The sequence below is a fragment of the Piliocolobus tephrosceles genome, chromosome 15 (assembly GCF_002776525.5).
Source record: "Piliocolobus tephrosceles isolate RC106 chromosome 15, ASM277652v3, whole genome shotgun sequence".
Lineage (NCBI taxonomy): Eukaryota > Metazoa > Chordata > Mammalia > Primates > Cercopithecidae > Piliocolobus > Piliocolobus tephrosceles.
Genome location: NC_045448.1, coordinates 25,984,720 through 26,007,468, shown reverse-complemented (window position 1 = coordinate 26,007,468; position 22,749 = coordinate 25,984,720). Strand labels below are relative to the sequence as shown.

At 48.0% G+C, this 22,749-nt stretch overlaps 1 protein-coding gene across 1 annotated transcript in view; it reads left to right on the top strand.

Moving 5' to 3' along the window:
- Positions 1 to 22,749, top strand: part of KIF3C (kinesin family member 3C) — a 55,948-nt gene that overhangs the window by 25,712 nt on the left and 7,487 nt on the right. Inside the window, exons 2-5 of the mRNA XM_023229991.3 lie at positions 1,021 to 1,122; positions 1,801 to 1,923; positions 3,098 to 3,216; positions 5,464 to 5,580. Of these exons, the coding sequence (XP_023085759.1) occupies positions 1,021 to 1,122; positions 1,801 to 1,923; positions 3,098 to 3,216; positions 5,464 to 5,580 (461 nt within the window). The remainder of the gene's footprint in view (positions 1 to 1,020; positions 1,123 to 1,800; positions 1,924 to 3,097; positions 3,217 to 5,463; positions 5,581 to 22,749) is intronic.

The window sequence follows — 22,749 nt, the reverse complement described above, 5'->3', positions numbered from 1 at the left end:
TCTAAAATTTCAAACCAGGCACCCCCCAAACCAGACTAGGTTTCGAGAGGCTGCCAACAGCACCCTCTTGAAAATACATTTTATGTAGTCACAGTTTACACAAATCTGACATTATTTCAGCTTCAGATTCCAAAGCACTGACTAGGGGCTTTCGCAGAGTGAGGCTGGGGTTGTGGGGTTCAAATCTCTCCTCTTTGCTACTCAATAGCTGCATGGACTTAGGCTGGTCATTCTCAATGTCTTCATTTGTTAAATGGGGAGGGGAATAGCCCCTCTTAGGGGAGGATGGAAACCATGGTGTTAAAGGCTTAACTCAGTATCTAACAGATACTTAGTGCTCAGCAAATGTTTGCCAGCCATCCTGGAACATAGGCAGTGTTCCAGTATTGTAGATGACAGCCCTGAAGGGAATAATTTGCCCAAAGCCTCGAGGTAAGTGGGTAGAACCAAGTCTTCCTGGCCTTCTCCAAAGTTCCTGCTGTGCTGGGCCCGTGCTGTTCCTTCTTGCTGTGCAGTCTGCTCTCTTTGGCTTTTCTTCTGCTTTCCACATCAGCTGAAGATTTAGACCCTTTCCTGCTGCCTGTGTTGAGAGCCATCTTCCTGAGTTGGAAGCCAGTTAGCTAAGGGCTGGGCTGCCTGGTGACTGTATCTTATCTTTCCCAATCCTCAACACCAGCTGAGTCCTGGTTGCCAGGATTAGGTTGCCACCCCGATCCTCCTCCTAGCCCTGGTGAACGAACCTTTCCTGTGTATCCAAAGCAAACAGATCAGGTGCCCTAGATCCCCGAGGGGCACCCTCTCTGCCTCCCTAGTGGTCCTGCTGACAATGAGAGCCTTGCACTGGCACCTGAGACACTGGAGGGGAAAACTCCATTCTCCCTGAAAGCCACAAGGCCCCATCTGGGACACCTCTTGTGTCCACTCCCAGAAGGACCACAGAGCAGGGAAGCAAAATCTCTCCCGCTGGCAATGTTGTGGACCCTTTGCAAAGCCCACCTCCCAACCCCTCTGTGTCCCCAGGCCATGGAGAGCAAGCTCCTCATCGGGGGCAGGAACATCATGGATCACACCAATGAGCAGCAGAAGATGTTGGAACTGAAGAGGCAGGAGATTGCCGAGCAGGTAGGGCCGCCAGGTGCCGGGTCCCCTGAGAGAGCGTGGCCTGCAGCTCATATCTGGGAGGTGTAGGGCAGTAAACCATGGTGGACTCTGGATCTCTGGAATTACAGTGCTGAGAATCTCAGACATGCCACCCTGGGTCCCACAGGTCCACTAGCCCAGGGTCTTCCCTCTGGCAGGGGCACTGCTAGCTGGTGGGTGAGAGGACGTGATAGCTCTCCATGACATCAGCCTCCACAAGCCACCTGGTGCTAATTCCTGGGCCTTCCACAAGGTGGTGCGAGTTCTTTGCCAACTGTATGACTGTTTCCCTAAATCATCAAGAACCACAATTTGTTGGTCTTACCAATAAACCGTTACACTACTTGGGGAGAGGGTGAGGCAGCTTGGAAGGCAGTGTGATATGCCTCCATCTGTGTCACTAACACCCCTGGAGTAGGCCAGCTCTCAGGGCTGGAGTCTTCATCCTCATGGGGCAGAGCCTGGCAAAGGCATGGCCCTGGGAACTGAGAAGAGGGTTCCCAGGGGCTCTGCAGGATTGGGTGGGAGCGGTGGATGTGGGCCATGGGCCATGGTGAAGCCAGGTCCTGACACAGGGAGAGTGAGCCAGTCCCCTGAGCGTTCTTGGCCCTCCTGGGTATGCTCTGCTCCTTTGAGCCACACTGCCCGTCCTTGGCCTAGAAACGTCGTGAGCGGGAGATGCAGCAGGAGATGATGCTCCGGGATGAGGAGACCATGGAGCTCCGGGGCACCTACACGTCCCTGCAGCAGGAGGTGGAGGTCAAAACCAAGAAACTCAAGAAGGTGAGACGCTGCAGTAGGACCGGTCAAGGTGTGCTGGAGGCCCAGCAGTCTCCGCCCAAGGGTGTCTGCTTCAGGGACTCCTCCCCATTTGGCTGCAACTGCTGAACCCTTGAGTGACATGGCTTGGGCCTTGGGAGTGAATAGCAGGGGGAGGCAGGAGGCAGGGGCTGGGGGTGGAGTAGAGCCTTTTCTCCTGGGCCAGGGTGGGCTGTGACAGGCTGCAAACTCTGTCACTTGCAGTATCCAGGGTTACCATCCTTATGGTCCTGGGTGATTTCCCCATTCAGTGTCACCAGTGAGTCACAGTTGGGATAGCTGGGCCTGGAACAGGGCCGGGGGAATACGGAGAGGCTGAGGAGGAGACTGGAACCCCGGGAAGCTCAGGCAGGGAGCATAAGGCCCTCAAGGACATGTCAAGGGATGAGAATAGCCGCTCACCAGGACCCTGCAAAGCCCGTGGCAAGGGAAAGACATGGACATGTGAGGAGGGTCTAGGGCAGGAAGCAGCAAAGCTCCAGCTTGGATTCTGGGAGAAACCTGGAGACCCTTTGGGGTGGCTGATGTGGCTGCCCTGGGGCAGGCCCGACAGAGGCACTGCCACTGAGGCAGTTACCATGGACCCAGCCCTCAGCGGCTTTGGAGAGCAGCCGGATGGCCATGCTGCCTCCACACCCCACTTTTGAGAGCCCCTGAAGAGACTGGAGTGGGAGGAGTCACCTTCCAAACTCTTCCAGGCTTCCTGCTCCCTGAGCCCTGTCTCCAAATGAGCCCTTGATCTCCAAATGAGCCCTGGGTCCCAGTTCCGGCTCTTCTATTTGCTGGTTGTGTGACCTTGAGCAAGTCTGTGCCTGGCTTCCGCATCTGTGAAAGGAGGGTATTGGACCAAAAGGTCCCTGGGGTCCCCTCCCGTTTGAACACTCCACGATGCTGATAGCAGCTGAGAAAGAGCAGGCAATGGCCACAGGCCTCAGTGTAGGAGGACGGGGCACCCCTTTAAATAGCCCAGCCCAATTCGTTGTGAGTTGGGCACAGCAGGGAGTAAAGAAAAGGACCCCCAGCCTCATCCTGGGCTGAGTCGGTAGACTCTGAGCCTGCAGCCCTGCGGCCCAGGCTGAGTGACTGGGGCCTCGTTGCCACACCAAGCAGCCTCTGAGTGGCACCTGTCCCCATGCAGCTCTACGCCAAGCTGCAGGCGGTGAAGGCGGAGATCCAGGACCAGCATGATGAGTACATCCGCGTGCGGCAGGACCTGGAGGAGGCGCAGAACGAGCAGACCCGCGAACTCAAGCTCAAGTAGGGCCCGCAGCTCTTTCCCTCCCGGGTCCCACAGCCAGCCATCATTACTCGGGCCTCTCCTTCCCAGAGGCCGCATCCTCACTGTCTCCTCTCCCATGAGTCCCTTAGGAATAAAATGCGTCTGAGGGCTGAGGGATGGGCTCACGTGCTGGAGTTTCTTGTACCTCCTCTGCCTGTATTTTATGAACCCCTCAAAATGGACGCTAGGTGCTGGCCAAAATTAACTCTGAAGGCCCTGAAGCTACCATCTTTGCATAAGAAGCAGTGATTTTAAATTTTTAAAAAATTATTTTTAGAGCCGGGCGCAGTGGCTCACGCCTGTAATCCCAGCACTTTGGGAGGCTGAGGCGGGTGGGTCACCTGAGGTCGGGAGTTTGAGACCAGCCTGACCAACATGGTGAAACCCGGTCTCTATTAAAAATACAAAAATTAGCTGGGCATGGTGGCGCGCACCTGTAATCCCAGCAGCTACTCGGGAGGCAGAGGCAGAATTGCTTGAACCTGGGAGGTGGAGGTGGCAGTGAGCCGAGATCACGCCACTGCACTCCAGTCTGGGTGACAGAGCGAGACAACGTCTCAAAAAAAAAAAAAAAAAAAATGGGTGGCTCACGCCTGTAATCCCAGCACTTTGGTTTGGTTTGGGAGGCCGAGGCGGGCGGATCACGAGGTCAGGAGATCGAGACCATCCTGGCTAACATGGAGAAACCCCGCCTCTACTAAAAATATAAAAAATTAGCCAGGCGAGGTGGCGGGCGCCTGTAGTCCCAGCTACTTGGGAGGCTGAGGCAGGAGAATGGTGTGATCCTGGGAGGCAGAGCTTGCGGTGAGCTGAGATGGAGCCACTGCACTCTAGCTTGGCCGACAGAGCAAGACTCCATCTCAAAAAAAAATTATTTTTAAATCTTTTAAAAATGATTTTAAAAATGTATGTAGTATATGTATATAGTATGTGTATATAGTAGGTGTATATATTAATATTTGTGGGATACATTAGATTTTTTGTTTTTGAAGATGGAATATTGCTGTGTCATCCACCCTGGAATGGTCTCAAACTCCTGACCTCAGGTAATCCGCCCACCTCGGCCTCCCAAAGGGCTGGGATTACAAGCGCGAGCCACTGCACCTGGCCACATGAGATGTTTGGATACAGGCGTGCAATGTGAACTAAGCACATCATGGAGAATGGGGTATCCATCGCCTCAAACATTTATCCTTCAAGTTACAAACAATCCAGTTACACTCTTTAAGTTATTTTAAAATATACAATTGGCTCGGGTCGTGGCTTATACCTGTAATCCCAGCACTTTAGGAGGCCAAGGTGGGGGGATCCCCTGAGGTCAGGAGTTTGAGACCACCCTGGTCAACGTGGTGAAACCCCATCTCTACTAAAAATGCAAAAGTTAGCTGGGTATGGTGGCGTGTGCCTGTAATCCCAGCTACTTGGGAGGCTAAGGCAGGAGAATCACTTGAACCCCAGAGGTGGAGGTTGCAGTGAGCTGAGATCACGCCATTGCACTCCAGCCTGGGCAACAAGTGCAAAACTGTCTCAAAAAAAAAGACATATATATACACACACATATATATACGCACATATGTATGTACACACATATATACACATATATATACAATTAAGTTATTGACTATAGTCACCCTATTATGCTATCAAATAATAGTGTTTATTCGTTTTTCTATTTTTGTGTACCTATTAGAAGCAGTGATTTTTCAAGCTGCAGTATTTCTGTAGGGATCCTTTCCGCTTAACTTCTTGATTTTCCCACCTCCACATTGCCTCTGCCTCTTTTTTTTTAAATAAATAAATACATTAATTAATTAACTTAGTTTTTTGAGAGGAAGTCTCACTCTGTCACCCAGGCTGGAGTGCAGTGGTGCGATCTCGGCTCACTGCAAGCTCCGCCTCCTGGGTTCACTCCATTCTCCTGCCTCAGCCTCCCGAGTAGCTTGGGACTACAGGCGCCCGCCACCACGCCCGGCTAATTTTTTTTTTTTGTATTTTTAGTAGAGACAGAGATGGTGTTTCACCATGTTAGCCAGGGTGGTCTCGATCTTCTGACCTCGTGATCCACCCGCCTCGGCCTCCCAAAGTACTGGGATTACAGTTGTGAGCCGCCGCGCCTGTCCCCCTCTGCCTCTTGGCTTGTTGCTTCTAATCCTTAAACCCCTCACAGGCACCATGTGGTCTCTCGCTCACCCAGTTTCCCATCGCTCCTTCATTCCTGCTCTCAGGTACCTAATCATCGAGAACTTCATCCCCCCGGAAGAGAAGAACAAGATCATGAACCGGCTTTTCCTGGACTGTGAGGAGGAGCAGTGGAAGTTCCAGCCACTGGTGCCAGCCGGCGTGTGAGTCTCTAACCCAGCCATCTGGGCTGAGGGACTTGTGGGTCCACTCCAAGTTGGGAGTGGCGAGGGGCCTGAGGCCCTGCCTGCAGGGAGACAGATGTTTTGTGGATTGGGGAAAAGATGGGGAGGATGCCGATGGGGGATGAATTTCTCATGATCTAATTTGTAGGGGTCTCTATGATGGAAGGGTGTTCTGGGAAAAAAAGTGTCTCATTGGTCTGGGATGCAGAAAATACCTTGTGAGCGATCTCGGGAGGGAGGAAGAACATCTCAGCCTTTTGACAATCCTAGCGAATGCTAACATCTGGCCAGGTCTGGTGAATATTCATTTGTCAGATGCCCAAAATAGCAACCACAGTTAATATTTGCCAAGGGCTACTGTATGCCGGATGCTGTGCAAGACTCAGGAGACAGAAGATAAATTAGATATGGTCCGAGCTCACAGTCCAGTGGGAAATAAGTAATCAGATCATGATGTGATAGAGCTGTGATCCAATCTCAGCGGGCTCGCTCATCCGGGTGATTCAGCATTTCCACCTTTTTCCACGTCCTAGCCCTTGGGTGCAGCTGCGGCCATTGGCTGGGTGTGCGGCTCCCTCTGCTGGTGGCCATAAAGAACATCCCAACAGAGTGAGGCCTCACCCGGCTGAGCCATGGGCCCTTAATTGCAAATACATAGAGAGAGGTGCTTAGGAGGCCAGACACCAATGCACCTTCCTGGAGATTCTTTGCTCTCTCTAGCCTGGGAGCATTAATGTTAAAATAGGGCAAGAGTCTCCCCAAATCTGGGATGGGAAGCTAGCAAGAGGTCTACAGCTTCTCACTGAAGCATCAGATGCCTACTTGGTTATTTTTTTTCCCTTTCTTCCTTTTCTTTCTTTCTTTTTTTTTTTTTTTAACAACTACAGCTTAGATGCCTATTTGATCTTTCTTAAAGGCTGATTTTACTTAAGGTGATACCACGTAAGTTTGTAAGTGGCAAGCACACGAATAGAGGACTTTTCAGTGGTATCACTTTACACCTACAATCCACCTTTCCAATCTAGGTAGAGATTCTCAATAGTACGTCAGCTATCACAGAGGTTTTCCACCCTGGCTGCAGCTAGAATACCTGTGAGTTGGGCTCCAGAGAGTCTGATTTAAAGGATCCCAGGTCTTTGGTTTTGTGATTCTGCATTTGAAGGCAGGCTAGAAAACCACTGCTCCAATGTCATTGGAGTTAGATGCTGGCGAGGCTTCACTCTGAAGGGTTATCTTATGCTTAGAAAACTTCTTTCTAGCTGGGCACGGTAGCTCAAGCCTGTAATCTCAGCATTTTGGGAGGCTGAGGCAGGTAGATGGCCTGAGGTCAGGAATTTGAGACCAGCCTGGCCAACATAATGAAACCCCATTTCTACTAAAAATAAAAAAAAAAAAAATTAGCTGGGTGTGGTAGCAGGTGCCTGTAATCCCAGCTGCTAGGGAGGTTGAGGCAGAAGAATCGCTTGAACTTGGGAGGCAGAGGTTGCAGTGAGCCAAGATCACGCCATTGCACTCCAGCCTGGGCAACAAGAGCAAGACTCCGTCTCAAAAAAAAAAAAAAAAAAGAAAAGAAAAGTTCTTTCTGCTGGGCATGGTGATGGCTCACACCTGTAATCCCAGCACTTTGGGAGGCCGAGGCAGGTGGATCACTTGGGGTCAGGAGTTCGAGACCAGCCTGGCCAACATGGTGAAACTTCATCTCTCTTTCTCTCTGTCTCTCTTTCTCTCTCTCTCTTCCTTTCTTTATTTTCTTCCTTACTTCCTTGCTTGCTTTCTTGCTTTCTTTTTTCTTGAGTTGGGATCTCACACTGTCACCCAGGCTGGAGTATATAACTCACTGCAGCTTCGGGCTCCTGGGCTCAAGTGATCCTCCTGCCTCAGCTTCCTGAGTAACTGGGGCCACAGGAATGCACCATTACACCAGCTAAATTTTTTATCTTTTGTAGAAACAGGGTCTCACTTTTTTGCCTAGGCTGGTCGTGAAGTCCTGGGCTTAAGCAATCCTCCTCCCATTGTCTCCCAGCGTTGGGATCACAGGCATGAGCCTCCCCACCCAGCCTGGACTTCCACTCCTTATTTTTGTTATTTATTTATTTGCATTATTTTTGAGACAGAGTCTAGCTCTGTCTGCACTCAGGCTAGAGTGCAGTGGTGTGATCACAGCTCACTGCAGCCTTGACCTCCTGGGCTCAAGCCATCCTCCCACTCAGCCTCCTGAGTCGCTTGAACCAGCAGACAGTTGCCACCATGGCCCGCTAATTTTTTTTTAATGTTTTTTAAAAGTTTGCTTTCTTCCACCAGGTGTTCATGCGTGTAATCCCAGCTACTCTGTGGGCTGAGACAGAGAGATTGCTTGAGCCCAGGCTATTGTAAGCTAGGATCATGCCACTGTACTCTAGCCTGGGCGACAGAATGAGACCTCATCTCTAAAAAAAATTTTTTTTTTTTTTTTTGAGATGGAGTCTCACTCTGTCGCCCGGGCTGGAGTGCAGTGGCCGGATCTCAGCTCATTGCAAGCTCCGCCTCCCGGGTTCACGTCATTCTCCTGCCTCAGCCTCCCGAGTAGCTGGGACTACAGGCGCCCACCACCTCGCCCGGCTAGTTTTTTGTATTTTTTAGTAGAGACGGGGTTTCACCATGTTAGCCAGGATAGTCTCGATCTCCTGACCTTGTGATCCGCCCGTCTCGGCCTCCCAAAGTGCTGGGATTACAGGCTTGAGCCACCACGCCCGGCCAAAAAAATTTTTTTTAAATTTACTTTCTTCCTTTTAAGTAACCCTTACTTCAGTTGCAAGCAATGTTTTCATTATGGAAAATTTAAATAAACATAGAAAGAATGAAAATTCCACCTAGTGGTAGTGTTTACTTACAATTGGATATGAACTTTCCACCATATTTTTTTTATACATAAACTTTTCTCCTTTTTGAGAGTTAAAATGGTTTGTATATGCTGAAAAAAACCATTCACAGATTTTAAAAATAAAAATAGCTACCTTAAAACAGCATACTTTAATTAATTTTTACAGTAGATACCTATAATAACTTTTTTTTTTTTGAGACGGAGTCTCGCTGTATTGCCCAGCTGGAGTGCAGTGGTGCTATCTCGGCTCACTGCAAGCTCTGCTTCCCAGGTTCACACCATTCTCCTGCCTCAGCCTCCCGAATGGCTGGGACTACAGGCGCCTGCCACCACGCCCGGCTAATTTTTTGTATTTTTAGTAGAGATGGGGTTTCACCGTGTTAGCCAGGATGGTCTCAATCTCCTGACCTTGTGATCCGCCCGCCTCAGCCTCCCAAAGTGCTGGGATTAGAGGCACGAGCCACTGTACCTGGCCCCTATAATAACTTTTTAAAAAGAAAGAAGCTTGCTAGAATACAGATCCTTCATTACTGTATAATGTTGCCAGTTTGTAGCCCATTGTCTTTTTTACCCCGATCTTCTGCTTTAAAGGCAAGTTTGTGCTCTTTATTAAAGGGTTCTAATGTATGTCTCTAAAAGCCCTCTGCTCTTGTTGCCCAGGCTGGAGTGCAATGGCGTGATCTCGGCTCATTGTAACCTCCACCTCCTGGGTTCAAGCAATTCTCCTGCCTCAGCCTACCCAGTAGCTGGGATTACAGGTGCCCACTACCACACTTGGCTAATTGTTTTTATGTTTTTAGTAGAGACAGGGTTTCACCATGTTGGTCAGGCTGGTCTCGAACTCCTGACCTCAGGTGATCCCCCTGCCTCGGCCTCCTGAAGTGCTGGGATTACAGGCGTGAGCCACTCCGCCCAGCCTTCTTTCTTTTTTTCTTCTTCTTTTATTTTTTTTTGAGATGGAGTCTTGCTCTGTCCCCAGGCTGGAATGCAGTGGTGCGATCTCAGCTCACTGCAACCTCCACTTCCCAGACTCATGTAATTCTCTAGCCTCAGCCTCCCAAGTAGCTGGGATTACAGGAGCACACCACGACACCCAGCCAATTTTTTGTTTTTGTTTTTGAGATGGAGTCTAGCTCTGTCGTCAGGCTGGAGTGTAGTGGCGTCATCTCGGGTCACTGCAACCTCCGCCTCCCGTGTTCAAGTGATTCTCCTGCCTCAGCCTCCCCAGTAGCCTGGACTACAGGCATGTGCCGCCACGCCCAGGTAATTTTTGTATTTTTAGTAGAAACTGGGTTTCACCATGTTGGCCAGGATGGTCTCAAACTCCTGAACTTGTGATCTGCCCACCTCGGCCTCCCAAAGTGCTGGGATTACAGGCGTGAGCCACCATGCCCAGCCTAATTTTTATATTTTTAGTAGATACAGGGTTTTACCATGTTGGCCAGGCTGGTCTTGAACTCCTGATCTCCAGCGATCCGCCCACCTTGGCCTCCCAAAGTTCTGGGATTACACGTACAAGCCACCTCACCTGGCCCCCACCTTTCCTCTCTGTGATTCCTCCCACTGTCCTTGAGCAGGGAAAGTTGTGAAAAAAGAGTCAGTTCTTTGCCACTGGAAAACTGGAAAACTCAGTTTTTTCCTCAGAAGCTATTTGCTTTATTTTTACTTATTTTATTTTATTTTATTTATGTTATGATACGGAATCTTGCTGTGTCACCCAAGCTGTAGTGCAGTGGCATGATCTCGGCTCACTGCAACCTCCACCTCCCAGGTTAAAGCAATTCTCCTGCCTCAGCCTCCTGAGTAGCTGGGATTACAGGCACCTACCACCATGCCCGGCTGATTTGTTTGTGTTTTTAGTCAAGACGGAGTTTCACCATGTTGGCTAGGCTGGTTTTGAACTCCTGACCTCAAGTGATCTTCCTGCCTCAGCCTCCCAAAGTGCTAGGATTACAGGTGTGGGCCACCACGCACAGCCAAAAGCTATTTGCTTTAAATTTACCTCCATAATGTTAAGTCGCATTATTTTGCTGCTGCTGTTGAGATGGAGTCTCATCTGTCACCCAGGCTGCGGTGCAGTGGCACCATGATAGCTCGCTGTGTTGCCTGGGCTGGTCTTGAACTCCTGGCTTCACGCTAATCCTCCCACCTCAGCTTCCCAAAGTGCTGGGATTACAGGCAGGAGCCACTGCATGCAACTGGCCTTAAATTTTATTCTTTTTATTCTTTTTTTTTTTTTTTTTTTTAGACATTTTCACTCTTTCACCCAGGCTGGAGTCCAGTGGCACTATCTTGGCTCACTGCAACCTCTGCCTCCTGGGTTCAAGCAATTCTTATGCCTCAGCCTCCTGAGTAGCTGAGATTACAGGCTTGAGTCACCGAACCTGGCCTTAATTTTATCCTTTGTAAAGGGACTACCCTGACCAAGAATTGAACCCAGGCTGCAGCTGTGAAAGGACAGGATTTTAACTACCAGACTATAAAGTAGAGCAGCTTTTATAGTGTTTTCTTTTCCAAGATTCTTTGCAAAGAATTAGTCCTAACATACACACTCATTATACCCATTAATTTAAATCTGCATATAGTTGCTTCCACATTGCATTTGTAGGTTTGTGTTGGCAACTATTCTAAACTAAATGAATACCAATTGGACAGTGTTCCCTTAATTTTTTTTTTTTTGAGATGGAGTTTCGCTTTTGTTGCCCAAGCTAGAGTGCAGTGGTGCGATCTCAGTTTACTGCAACCTCCGCCTCCTGGGTTCAAGTGATTCTCCTGCCTCAGCCTCCTGAGTAGCTGGGATTACAGGCGCCCACCACCACTCCTGGCTAATTTTTGCATTTTTAGTGGAGACGGGGTTTCGTCATATTGGCCAGGCTGGTCTTGAACTCCTGACCTCAGGTGATCCACTCACCTCAGCCCCCCAAAGTGCTGGGATTACAGGCGTGCTCCACAGCGCCCGGCCTCCCTGAAATTCTTTTCTTTTTTTTTGAGACGGAGTCTTGCTCTGCCGCCCAGGCTGGAGTGCAGTGGCCAGATCTCAGCTCACTGCAAGCTCCGCCTCCCGGGTTCACGCCATTCTCCTGTCTCAGCCTCCCAAGTAGCTGGGACTACAGGCGCCTGCCTCGTCGCCCGGCTAGTTTTTTGTATTTTCTATTAGAGACGGGGTTTCACTGTATTAGCCAGGATGGTCTCGATCTCCTGACCTTGTGATCCGCCCGTCTCGGCCTCCCAAAGTGCTGGGATTACAGGCTTGAGCCACCGTGCCTGGCCTGAAATTCTTATATTGAAAATTTAAAGCTATAAATAGGTTCACAAGGTTTTCCAAAATTATGGTTAAGTATATTCATAACCATGCTGTTTTATACAGAATATGTTTGTACCTGTTCAGAATAGAGACCAAGTACAACATATGTACAGAAAATATTCAAATACATCTGGGTAGGGTAAAAGGCAATTATAGGCCAGGTACAGTGGCTGATGCCTGTAATCCCAGCACTTTAGGAGACTGAGGCAGGTAGATGGCTTGAGCCCAGGTGTTCAAAACCAGCCTGGGCAACAGAGTGAGACCCCATGTCTACAAAAAAATACAAAAAGTTAGCTGGGCATTAGCACATGCCTGTACTCCCAGCTACTTGGGAGGCTGAGGTGGGAGGATTGCTTGAACCTAGGAGGTTGAGGCTGCACTGAGCCATGATTATACCACTGCACTCCATCCAGCCTGGTCAACAGAGTGAGACCCTGTCTCAAAAAAAAAAAAAAGGCAATTATGATTTACCAATGTTCTCTACTACACTTAAATACAAATTATATGAACAGTAATTACAGAATGCTCTAATATAATAAAGAATTCCAAGAAATAAATTACTTCAAAACAGTTATTAAGAAATATCAGGTGTCTGGGTATGGTGGCTCACACCTGTAATCCCAGCTACTTGGGAGGCTGAGGCAGGGGAATTGCTTGAACCTGGGAGGCAGAGGTTGCAATGAGCTGAGATCATGCCTTTACACTCCAACCTGGGCCACAGAGCAAGACTACATATCAAAAAAAAAAAAAAAAAGAAAAGAAAAAAGAGAGAGAGAATAGGTAATCATGAATATATTATTTTTTTCCTTTTCATTTTTTTGCCACTGTCCACTATGTCTGATGACTGCAATTTGCAATATTTAATATTTATTTCAGAACTTTAAAAAATACAAAAATAGAAAAGGCAAGTAAAAATGGTTCTAGGATTTTTTTTTTTTTTTTTTAGATGGAGTTTTGCTCTTGTCGCCCATGCTAAAGTGCAATGGCATGATCTCGGCTCACGACTACCTCTGCCTCCCGGGTTCAAGCACTTCTCCTGCCTCGGCCTCCCGAGTAGCTGGGATTACAGGCATACGCCACCATGCCTGGCTAATTTAGTATTTTTAGTAGAGAAGGGATTTCTCCATGTTGGTCAGGCTGGTCTTGAACTCCTGACCTCAGGTGATCCGCCCACCTCGGCCTCCCAAAGTGCTGATATTACAGGCATGAGCCACCGTGCCTGGCCAGTTCTAGAATTTTTTATATGAAACAAGTTTTTAAAATTACTCTTTTTAAAGCCAGGATGGTTAGAATAAAGTAAAAAGAATTCCATGGTAATTGAAATCCCAGTTGTGATTCTGACTTAGCAGAGAGAGCCTGGTGGGACACAGTAGGGGGCAGGGAGCTGCTGGCCTGGATCTCTGAGGTCATCTGCCCCATGTCCCTCATTTCACGGCGGAAGGTTGAGGGCAGGGAGTCCTTGAACAAGGCAGCTTTCCTCATTTCAGGGACCATGGGATCTGAGGCTGCAGCTGTGAAACAAATTGCTCCACTCCCCACAGAAAAGGTCCTTTCTTCAGCATTGGATCCCACCACTTGCCACATCGCTTAATTAGGGCTAAAAAACAAACAGAAAATTATTTCTCTCCAAAGCATATTTAACTAATCAGGGCGTTGTTCCATTTGCTCAACTCAAGTATGGAATATTTTGCTTTATTTCGGCCTGTGGCATTCTGGGGATGAGAACACTGACAGCTGCTCAAAGTGAGAGGAAAAAACATTGTAAGAAATTACCTAAAGTCATGCTGTCCCATTAGAAAGCTTCTGTTCGAAAAACATTCTCCCTCCGCCTACTCCAGCTCTAAGCATCCACCCCACCCTCTGACCGCTGCCTCTCTCTCAAACAAGGAGTTGTCAGGCAACTCTTGAGAAATACCCCTAATCAACTTATTTTGGAAGTCTAGCCCTTTCTCTTTTTTTTCTACCATCTCTATGTAGCCATTAGTTGATATAAAATAAGATAAGGTGAGGTGTCTTCCCCAGTCATAATCTTGTATAATATTAAAGTTACTTTAAAAAATATTTTTGCACTGGCTCGGTGGCTCAGGCCTGTATTCTTAGCACTTTGGGAGGCCAAGGCAGGCAGATCGCCTGAGGTTAGGAGTTCGAGACCAGTCTGACCAACATGGAGAAATCCCGTCTCTACTAAAAATACAAAATTAGCCAGGTATGGTGGCTCACGCCTGTAATTCCAGCTACTCAGGAGGCTAAGGCAGGAGAATCACTTGAACCCAGAAGGCAGAGGTTGCAGTGAGGCAAGATCGTGCCATTGTACTCCAACCTGGGCAACAAGAGTGAAACTCTGTCTCAATAAAAAAAAAAAATTTTTAATGTTTTTGCAACTAGGTCTAGCAATAAATATTTTACAAGTATGACCTTTTATTTTTAGTTTCTCATAATAGACTGTTGCCTAGGCTGGAGTGCAATGGCGTGACGTCAGCTCGCTGCAACCTCCGCCTCCCGGGTTCCAGAGATTCTCTCGTCTCAGCCTCCCGAGTAGCTGGGATTACAGGCATGCACCACCACACGCAGCCAATTTTTGTATTTTTAGCAGAGACAGGGTTTCTTCATGTTGGCCAGGCTGGTCTCAAACTCCTGACCTCAGGTGATCCACCTGTCTTGGCCTCCCAAAGTCCTAGGATTACAGGCATGAGCCACTGTGCCCGACCTAGATTTTTAAATTGTATTTAAGTTTTTTCTATTTTTTTGAGACAGGGTCTCACTCTGTCACCCAGGCTAGAGTGCAATGGCATCATCATGGCTCACTGAAACCTCTGCCTCCCAGGCTCAAGCAATCCTCCCACCTCAGCCCCCTGAGTAGCTGGGACCACAGGTACATGCCACCACGCCCAGTTAATTTAATTTTTTGAGACAAGATCTCACTCTGTTGCCCAGGCTGGAGTGAAGTGGCACAATCTTGGCTCACCTCCTTGGCCCAAGTGATCCTCCCACCTCAGCCTCCTGGGTAGCTGGGACCTCAGGCTTCTGCCACCATGTCTGACTAATTTTTTATTTATTGTAGAGATGAGGTCTCACTACATTGCCCAGGCTGGTCTTGAACTCCTGGACTCAAGTGATACCCCCATCTCAGCCTTCCAAAGTATTGAGATTACAGGCATGAGCCACCTTACGTGGCCTAGGCTTCATTTTTAATTGTGTTTAGGTAAAATTGTCTTCTTTTTTTTTAAAATAGAGACAGGGTTTTACTATGTTGCCCAGGCTGGTCTCAAACTCCTGACGTCAAGCAGTTCACCCACCTCAGCCTCCCAAAATGCTGGGATTACAGGTGTGTGCCAGCCCCACAAAATTGTCTTCTAAAGGGTTATGTATGTGACAGTATCCATACCCTGTGGTTTATAGTACACAAAATTCCATTGCAACTTTAGCCCTTTGACCTTTGTAACCCCAGCCACCCTAGATTCTTTTCTTTCTTTCTTTTCTTTCTTTTTTTGAGACAGGGTATCACTCTGTTGCCCACGCTGGAATGCAGTGGCACAATGATGGCTCACTATAGCCTTGACCTTCCAAGCTCAAGTGATCCTCCTGCTCCAACTTCCCAAGTAGCTTAGACCACAGTACAGACATGGACCACCATACCCAGCGAATTTGTTTTCATTTTTAGTAGAGATGGGGGGGTCTCACTATGTTGCCTAGGCTGGTCTTGAACTCCTGAGCTCAAGTGAACTCCTCCCAAAGTGCCGGGTTACAAGCGTGAGCCACTGTACCCTGCCCCTAGATTCTTTTCAAAGGCATCATCGTGCAGTAGAGAGAGACTAGACTTTGGATTTAGAACATTCTAAATTTGGCCGGGTGTGGTGGCCCATGCCTGTAATCCCAGCACTTTGGGAGGCTGAGGCGGGCGAATCACCTGAGGTCAGGAGTTGAGACCAGCCTGGCCAATGGTGAAACCCCGTCTCTACTAAAAATACAAAAATTAGTCGGCTGTGGTAGTGGGCACCTGTAATCCCAACTACCCGGGAGGCTGAGGTAGGAGGAGAATCGCTTGAACCTGGGAGGTGGGGGTTGCAGTGAGCTGAGATTGCACCACTGCACTCCAGCCTGGGGCAACACAGCAAGATTCAAAAAAAAAAAAAAAAAAAGAACATTCTGAATTCCAGCCCCTGTTCTGCCACTTACTAGTGGCCTTGAGTAAGTGTTTTTTGTTGTTTTTTGTTTTTTTTGAGATGGAGTCTCACTCTGTCACCCAGGCTGGAGTGCAGTGGCATGATCTCAGCTCACTGCATCCTCCCCCTCCTGGGTTCAAGCGATTCTCCTGCCTCAGCCTCCAGAGTAGCTAGGATTACAGGCGTGCACCACCGCGCCTGGCTAATTTTTATATTTTTAGGAGAGATGGGGTTTCGACATCTTGGCCAGGCTGATCTCGAATCCCTGACCTCAGGTTATCCACCTGCCTCAGCCTCCCAAAGTGCTGGGATTACAGGCATGAGCCACCACGCCCGGCCTTGAGTAAATTTTTTTAACCTCTCTGAACCCAAATTTCTTCATCTGTAAAGTGGGGATAATAGGTACCGTGCAGGATTGTCGAGGTTGAAATGAAATAACGTAAGGTTCCAGGCCTGTGGCTGGTACAGAGGAGGTGATCAATGAAGCGTTGTATTCATACTGATAAGCCAGTATTCTAATTATGGGGACTCTGGAGAAACCGGCCTGCCTCTATCCCTTAGAAGTGCCCTACAAGGGCAGTTTGACTTGAGGTTTTGTTTTAGATGTTGATTTTTTGTTAAACTGCCTCTGGGTTTATTTTATTTATTTATTTATTTTCATTTTTATTTTTTTGAGAGAGAGTTTCACTCTGTCACCTGGGCTGGAGTACAGTGGCATGATCTCAGCTCACTGCAACCTCCACCTCACACGTTCAAGCGATTCATGTGCCTCAGCCTCCTGAGTAGCTGGGATTACAGGGGTTTGCCACCACGCCCAGCTAATTTTTGTATTTTAGTAGAGGTGGGGTTTCAGTGTTGGCCAGGCTTGTCTTGAACTCCTGACTTCAGGTAATCTGTCTTCCTCGGCCTCCCAAAAGTGCTGGGATTACAGGTGTGAGCCACCTCGCCTGGGTTCTGCCTCTTGGTTTAAAGAGAGAGTGTTTCTTGCTCTAAATAGAATCAGGAAAGAAAGTTAAACTGGTTTTGTACAGAGGCAAAGTTCACCCCAGTAAGAACATTCCTAGCTCTGCGTTGAGTCCCTGGATTTCTTCAGACCTGTGGGAATTGAAGACAGTGTGAAGCAGTGAGCAGCTGCAGCTTCCCAGGCGGGTTGGGTACAGCATGGAGGGGAAATGGGAAGGCTGGGAGTTCAGACAAGCGGGGCAGTGGAACAAGGTGGACAGGCAGCCTGCCAGGACAAAGCAGCCAGATGGAAGAGAAAAGCCTGATTGTCTGTGTTGAATGCACAGGAAGGAGCTAGAAGGAAACGCACCCGATGATATCGGATGCCTGCTTTCAGAACAAGAGGGCGAGGCCGGCCGCAGTAACTCACCCCTGTAATCCCCGCACTTTGGGAGGCCAAGGCGGGTGGATCACTTCAGGCCAGGAGTTCGAGACCAGCCTGGCCAACATGGCAAAAAAAAAATACAAAAATTAGCCGGGTGTGGTGGCTCTCACCTGTAATCCCAGCTACTTGAATCTGAGAGGCGGAGGTTGCAGTGTGTCAAGATCTTGCCACAGCACTCCAGCCTGGGTGACAGAGTGAGGGAGGGAGGGAGGGAGAGAGAAAGAACGGGAAGGAAGGAGAGGGGAAAGGAAGTGATCAGACAGCCAGGAAAGAGAATGGTGTCAGCCCCTGAGATGGAGCTGAGAGATGACTTTTTAATATTAAAGGAAAAAAAATGATAGTAGCCAATTACGGAGGGAGGGTCCTAGGAGAACGCATCGGATCTACTGCACGCAGGATAACTGTGGCTGTGGGGCCCTGCTGGGAGTGGTGCTTAAAGGGAGGGGTGCATAAACGCAGACCCAGGCCTCAGCTCTGGGCTGCCACAACCTGCTTTCTATAGAGGATCAATCATGGAAAGTAGGCCTGGGGCAGAAGAGGGAGTCGATGGGAAGGTCGGTGCCCCAATTACAGACTCCCTTCCCCCCAACCCTTCTCTCCCACATGCCACCCAGAATAGCCCTGGCATCTTTATTGGGTCAGGCTGCCAATTTGTGCTGATCCTCTGCTCACCCGGCCCTGTCCCTCTGTCCTGTTCCCAGCGCCTGAGCTTTCAAAGGCACTCACTGGCCCATCTGTTCTGGCCCAGTGTCCTCCTGAGAGATGATACTGGAGTCCTTGGGGGGGAACACCCACTCTATGGCATAGAATGAGGTGTTGCCCAATTCAAAAATTTCACAAAGCAATAATTTTTTTTTTTTTTAGACCGGGACTCATTCTGTCATCCAGGCTTGAATCCTGAGTAGCTGGGGTTACAGGCGTGTGCCATGCCCAGCTAATTTTTTGAATTCTTGGTAGAGAGGGGGGGTTTTACCAAATTGGCCAGGCTGGTCTTGAACTCCTGACTTCAGGTGATCCACCTGTCTTGGCCTCCCAAAGTGTTGGGATTACAGGCGTGAGCCACTGTGCCCAGCCACAAAATAATTATATATATATATATATATATATATATTGTTTTGAGACAGAGTCTCACTCTGTCACCCAGGCTGGAGTGCAGTGGCATGATCTCGGTTCACTCAACCTCCGCCTCCCGGGTAGAAGTGATTCACCTCAGCATCCTGAATAGCTGGGACTACAGGCGCCTGCCACCACACCCAGCTAATTTTTATAGTTTTAGTAGAGGCAGGGTTTCACCATGTTGGCCAGGCTGGTCTCGAACTCCTGACCTCAGGTAATCCACCTCCCTCGGCCTCCCAAAGTGTGGGATTACAGGCGTGCTGTGAGCCACCGCGCCTGGCCAATAATAATTTTAAAAGGAGTATATGGGAAGATTCAGATTCCTAGTCTCTCCCTAATTGCATGACCTTGGACACAAAAGGCACTGAGGCACTGCACCTCCCTGAGCTCTATCCACAAGTCGGGAGGTTGTTAAGTTCAGATGAACTGTGTAGAAGCACCTTGTAAATAAGTTGCTGTTTTCCTAATTTTCCCACTCCCCTCTTAGAGGGGATGGCTCTGCATTTCCAGCAGCGTCTGCAGCAGGACTATCTCCTTGCTGCCACTGCCACTGAGGCTGCCTGTCTCCACAGACACACCTCCCGGCATCCTATAAGCTCAGCTGCAGACCCAGCTGGGGCTTCTGGAGCCTTATCTTTCCTTGTTTTCATCTATAGAGAGGGTCAGCAGGGACCACTAATGGGGGACGGCACCTTTTTATATGCGTCATAAACTAAACCACAAGAATGTTATTTCCCATTCTGCCAGCTGCAGAAGGCAGCCATTGTTCTATGGGCCCCTGCACAACTTGTTCTGCTGTTCAAGGACAGAATGTCCTTATCTTTGAGTTACTCGGCCTGTTTCTTCTCCTCTTCCAACTGTCACCTTTTGACTTTTATCCTTGCTCATTTCATTTGTATCCCCACTTGAAATTAGCAAGTAGAATTGAAAAGAAATCATAATCACAGCTGCCATGTGTTAAACCCTGTGGCGGGCATACTGTGCTAAGTGCTTGTCTTGTTTAATCTCAGAAGTTCTGTATGATAGGGATGATCTATCTGCAGAGATAGTAAGCCACTTCCCCAAGTAAAAGAGCTTGAAGGGGCAGAGCCAGCATTCAAACCCAGGTCTGACTTACTCCAAAACCTGTGTTCCTTTAGTTTTTAAAATGGAAGTCGTTTTCTTGTTTTCTTTCCTTGCTTTTTTCTGTTTGTTTTTGTTCAGGGTAGTAAAAGTATTTTAATAATCCATCACACTCACCAAATTGCTGAAAGTAAAAAGCACTCAGTGAGCTCTCTAGGATGTAGACCAATGGAAACTTTCATAAGTATAATCACTTTGAAAAGCAATTGACAATATCAAGTAAAGCTGAGAATTTACATACCCTACAATGCAACACTTCCATTCCTGGATCCATACCCCCAGGGAAAATGTTAAATATAAACATGAAAATACCTTTAGAAATGTTCACAGCAGCATTCTTGACAAAACTGGATGGCAGTCATACAGATACGTGTTTCCTGTAGATGTTTGAACTAATTAATTAGATATAAGGTTATACATATTCATTGTAAAAAATTTTTCCAGATATTGCAGAAAGGCAGAAAGAAAATAAAAATCACCCATAATCACACAATTCAAAGATTATAACTGTCAACATTTTGTTGAATATCTAGACTTTTTCCTAAGCGCACACACACACACACACACGCATTTCCTTAAAACTGGCCAGGTGTGGTGGCTTATGCCTGTAATCACAACACTTGGGGATACTGAGGCTGGGGGGGTCACTTGAGGCCAGGAGTTTGAGACCAGCCTGGACAACATAGCGAGACCCCATCTCTAAAAAAATTTAAAAATACAAACAAAAACTTCATATTTTTATTTGCTCTTTTATTAATATATTGTGGCAGTCTTTCTGCATCTACATAGAACCACACAAAAATGTGTGTGTGTGTGTGTGTGTGTGTGTTTTGAGATGGATTCTCACTGTTGCCTAGGCTAGAGTGCAGTGGCGCAATCTCAGCTCACTGGAACCTCTGCCTCCCAGGTTCAAGCGAGTCTCCAGTCTCAGCCTCCTGAGTAGCTGGGACTACATGTGCAGGCCACCATGCCTGGCTAATTTTTTGTGTGTGTGTGTGTGTGTGTGTTTTTGTAGAGACGGGGTTTCACCGTGTTAGCCAGGACGGTCTCAATCTCCTGACCTCATGATCCACCTGCCTCGGCTTCCCGAAGTGCTGGGTTACAGGCGTGAGCCACCGCACCCAGCAGAGCCACACAAAAATTTTATTGACTACATGAAGTTCCTTCATAGGACTGAATAGTAATTTAACTGGGTCCTAATAATTTAACTAACCCCATTTTGGTTGTTTCTGATTTTTTGCAATTGTAAATATTGCTTCAGGCCCAGGCACAGTGGCTCACACTTATAGTCACAGCACTTTGGGAGGCTGAGGTGGAAGGATAGCTTGAGGCAAGGAGTTCAAGACCAGCCTGGGCAACATAGTGAGAACCTGTCAAAAAATAACAAAATTAGCCTGGTGTGGTGGCACCTGCCTGTAGTCCTATCTACTCAGGAGGCTGAGACAGGAAGACAATTTGAGCCCAGGAATTCGAGGCTGCAGTGAGCTATGATCTTGCCATCACACTCCAGCTTGGGTGACAGAGCAAGACTCTTATCTATAGAAAAAAAAAAAAAAAAGCTTCAGTAAATACCCCTGCATGTAAAATTTTCTCTTTACCTCTGATTATTTCCTTAGTGAAGTTCCTAGGAGGAGAAATTTGGGTCAAAGAATATGCATTTAAAAACTTTTTTTTTTTTTGGAGACTGAGTCTCACTCTGTTGCCCAGGCTGGAATGCAGTGGTGTGATCTCAGCTCTCTGCAACCTCTGCCTCCCGGGTTCAAGTGATTCTCATGCCTCAGCTTCCCAAGTAGCTGGGACTACAGGTGTGAGCCACCACGCCTGCCTAATTTTTGTATTTTCTGTAGAGATGGGGTTTCACTATGTTGGCTAGGCTGGTCTCAACTCCTGACCTCAGGTGATCCGCCCACCTTGGACTCCCAAAGTGCTGGGGTTACAGGCATGAGCCACTGAGCCTGGCCATAAACTTTTTTGTTTGTTTGTTTGTTTGTTTTAGACGGAGTCTCGCTCTGTCTCCCAGGCTGGAGTGCAGTGGTGCGATCTTGGCTCACTGCAAGCTCCGCCTCCCGGGTTCACACCATTCTCCTGCCTCAGCCTCCCCAGCAGCTGGGACTACAGGTGCCAGCCACCACGCCCGGCTAATTTTTTTGTATTTTTTTTAGTAGAGACGGGGTTTCACCGTGTTAGCCAGGATGGTCTCGATCTCCTGACCTCGTGATCTGCCCGTCTTGGCCCCCCAATGTGCTGGGATTACAGGCGTGAGCCAAAACTTTTTTTTTAAATTAGAGCTGGGATCTTTGCTCTGTTGCCCAGGTTGGAGAGCAGTGGCTATTCATTGGCACAATCAAGCACACTACAGCCTCAGACTCCTGGCCTCAGATGATCCTCCCACCTCAGCCTCCCAAAGTGTGGGGGTTACAAGCATGAGTCTCTGAGGCTGACCTGTTTGTTCATTGTTTAAATAACAGCTCTATTGAGATATAGTTGACTGATCATAAGTTCACCATTTTAAAGTGTACAATTCAGTGGATTTTTTTTAGCTCTACTGCTTAATAATGTAGTAGATTTTAGTATATTCAGAGTTGTACAACCGTCACCACTGTCTAATTCCAGAACATTTTCTTTTTTTTTTCCGAGATGGAGTCTCACTCTGTCTCCCAGGCTGGAGTGCAGTGGTGTGATCTCGGCTCACTGCAACCTCTGCCTCCTGGGTTCAAGAAGTTTTCCTGCCTCAGCCTCCTGAATAGCTGGAATTACAGGCGTGTGCCACCACCCCTGGCTTAATTTTTGTATTTTTAGTAGAGAAGGGTGTCACCATGTTGGCCACTCTGGTCTTGAACTCCTGACCTCAGGTGATCTGCCCGCTTCAGCCTCCCAAAGCGCTGGATTTACAGGCGTGAGCCACCACGCCCAGCCTAATTCCAGAAATTTTTCACCACTCCAAAAAGAAACCCTGAACCAATTAGCAGTTACTCCTCATTCTCCCCCAAACCCCTTTCCCCAGACCTAGACATCCGCCAATCTACTTTCTGTTTCTATGGCTTTACCTATTCCAGATATTTTATATAAATGGAATCACACAATATATAGTCCGTTGTGACTGAGTTCTTTCACTTAGCAAAATGTTTTCAAGGTTCCTCCATGTTGGAACACTCATCAGTACTTCATTCCTTTTTATTGATGAGTAATATTCCAC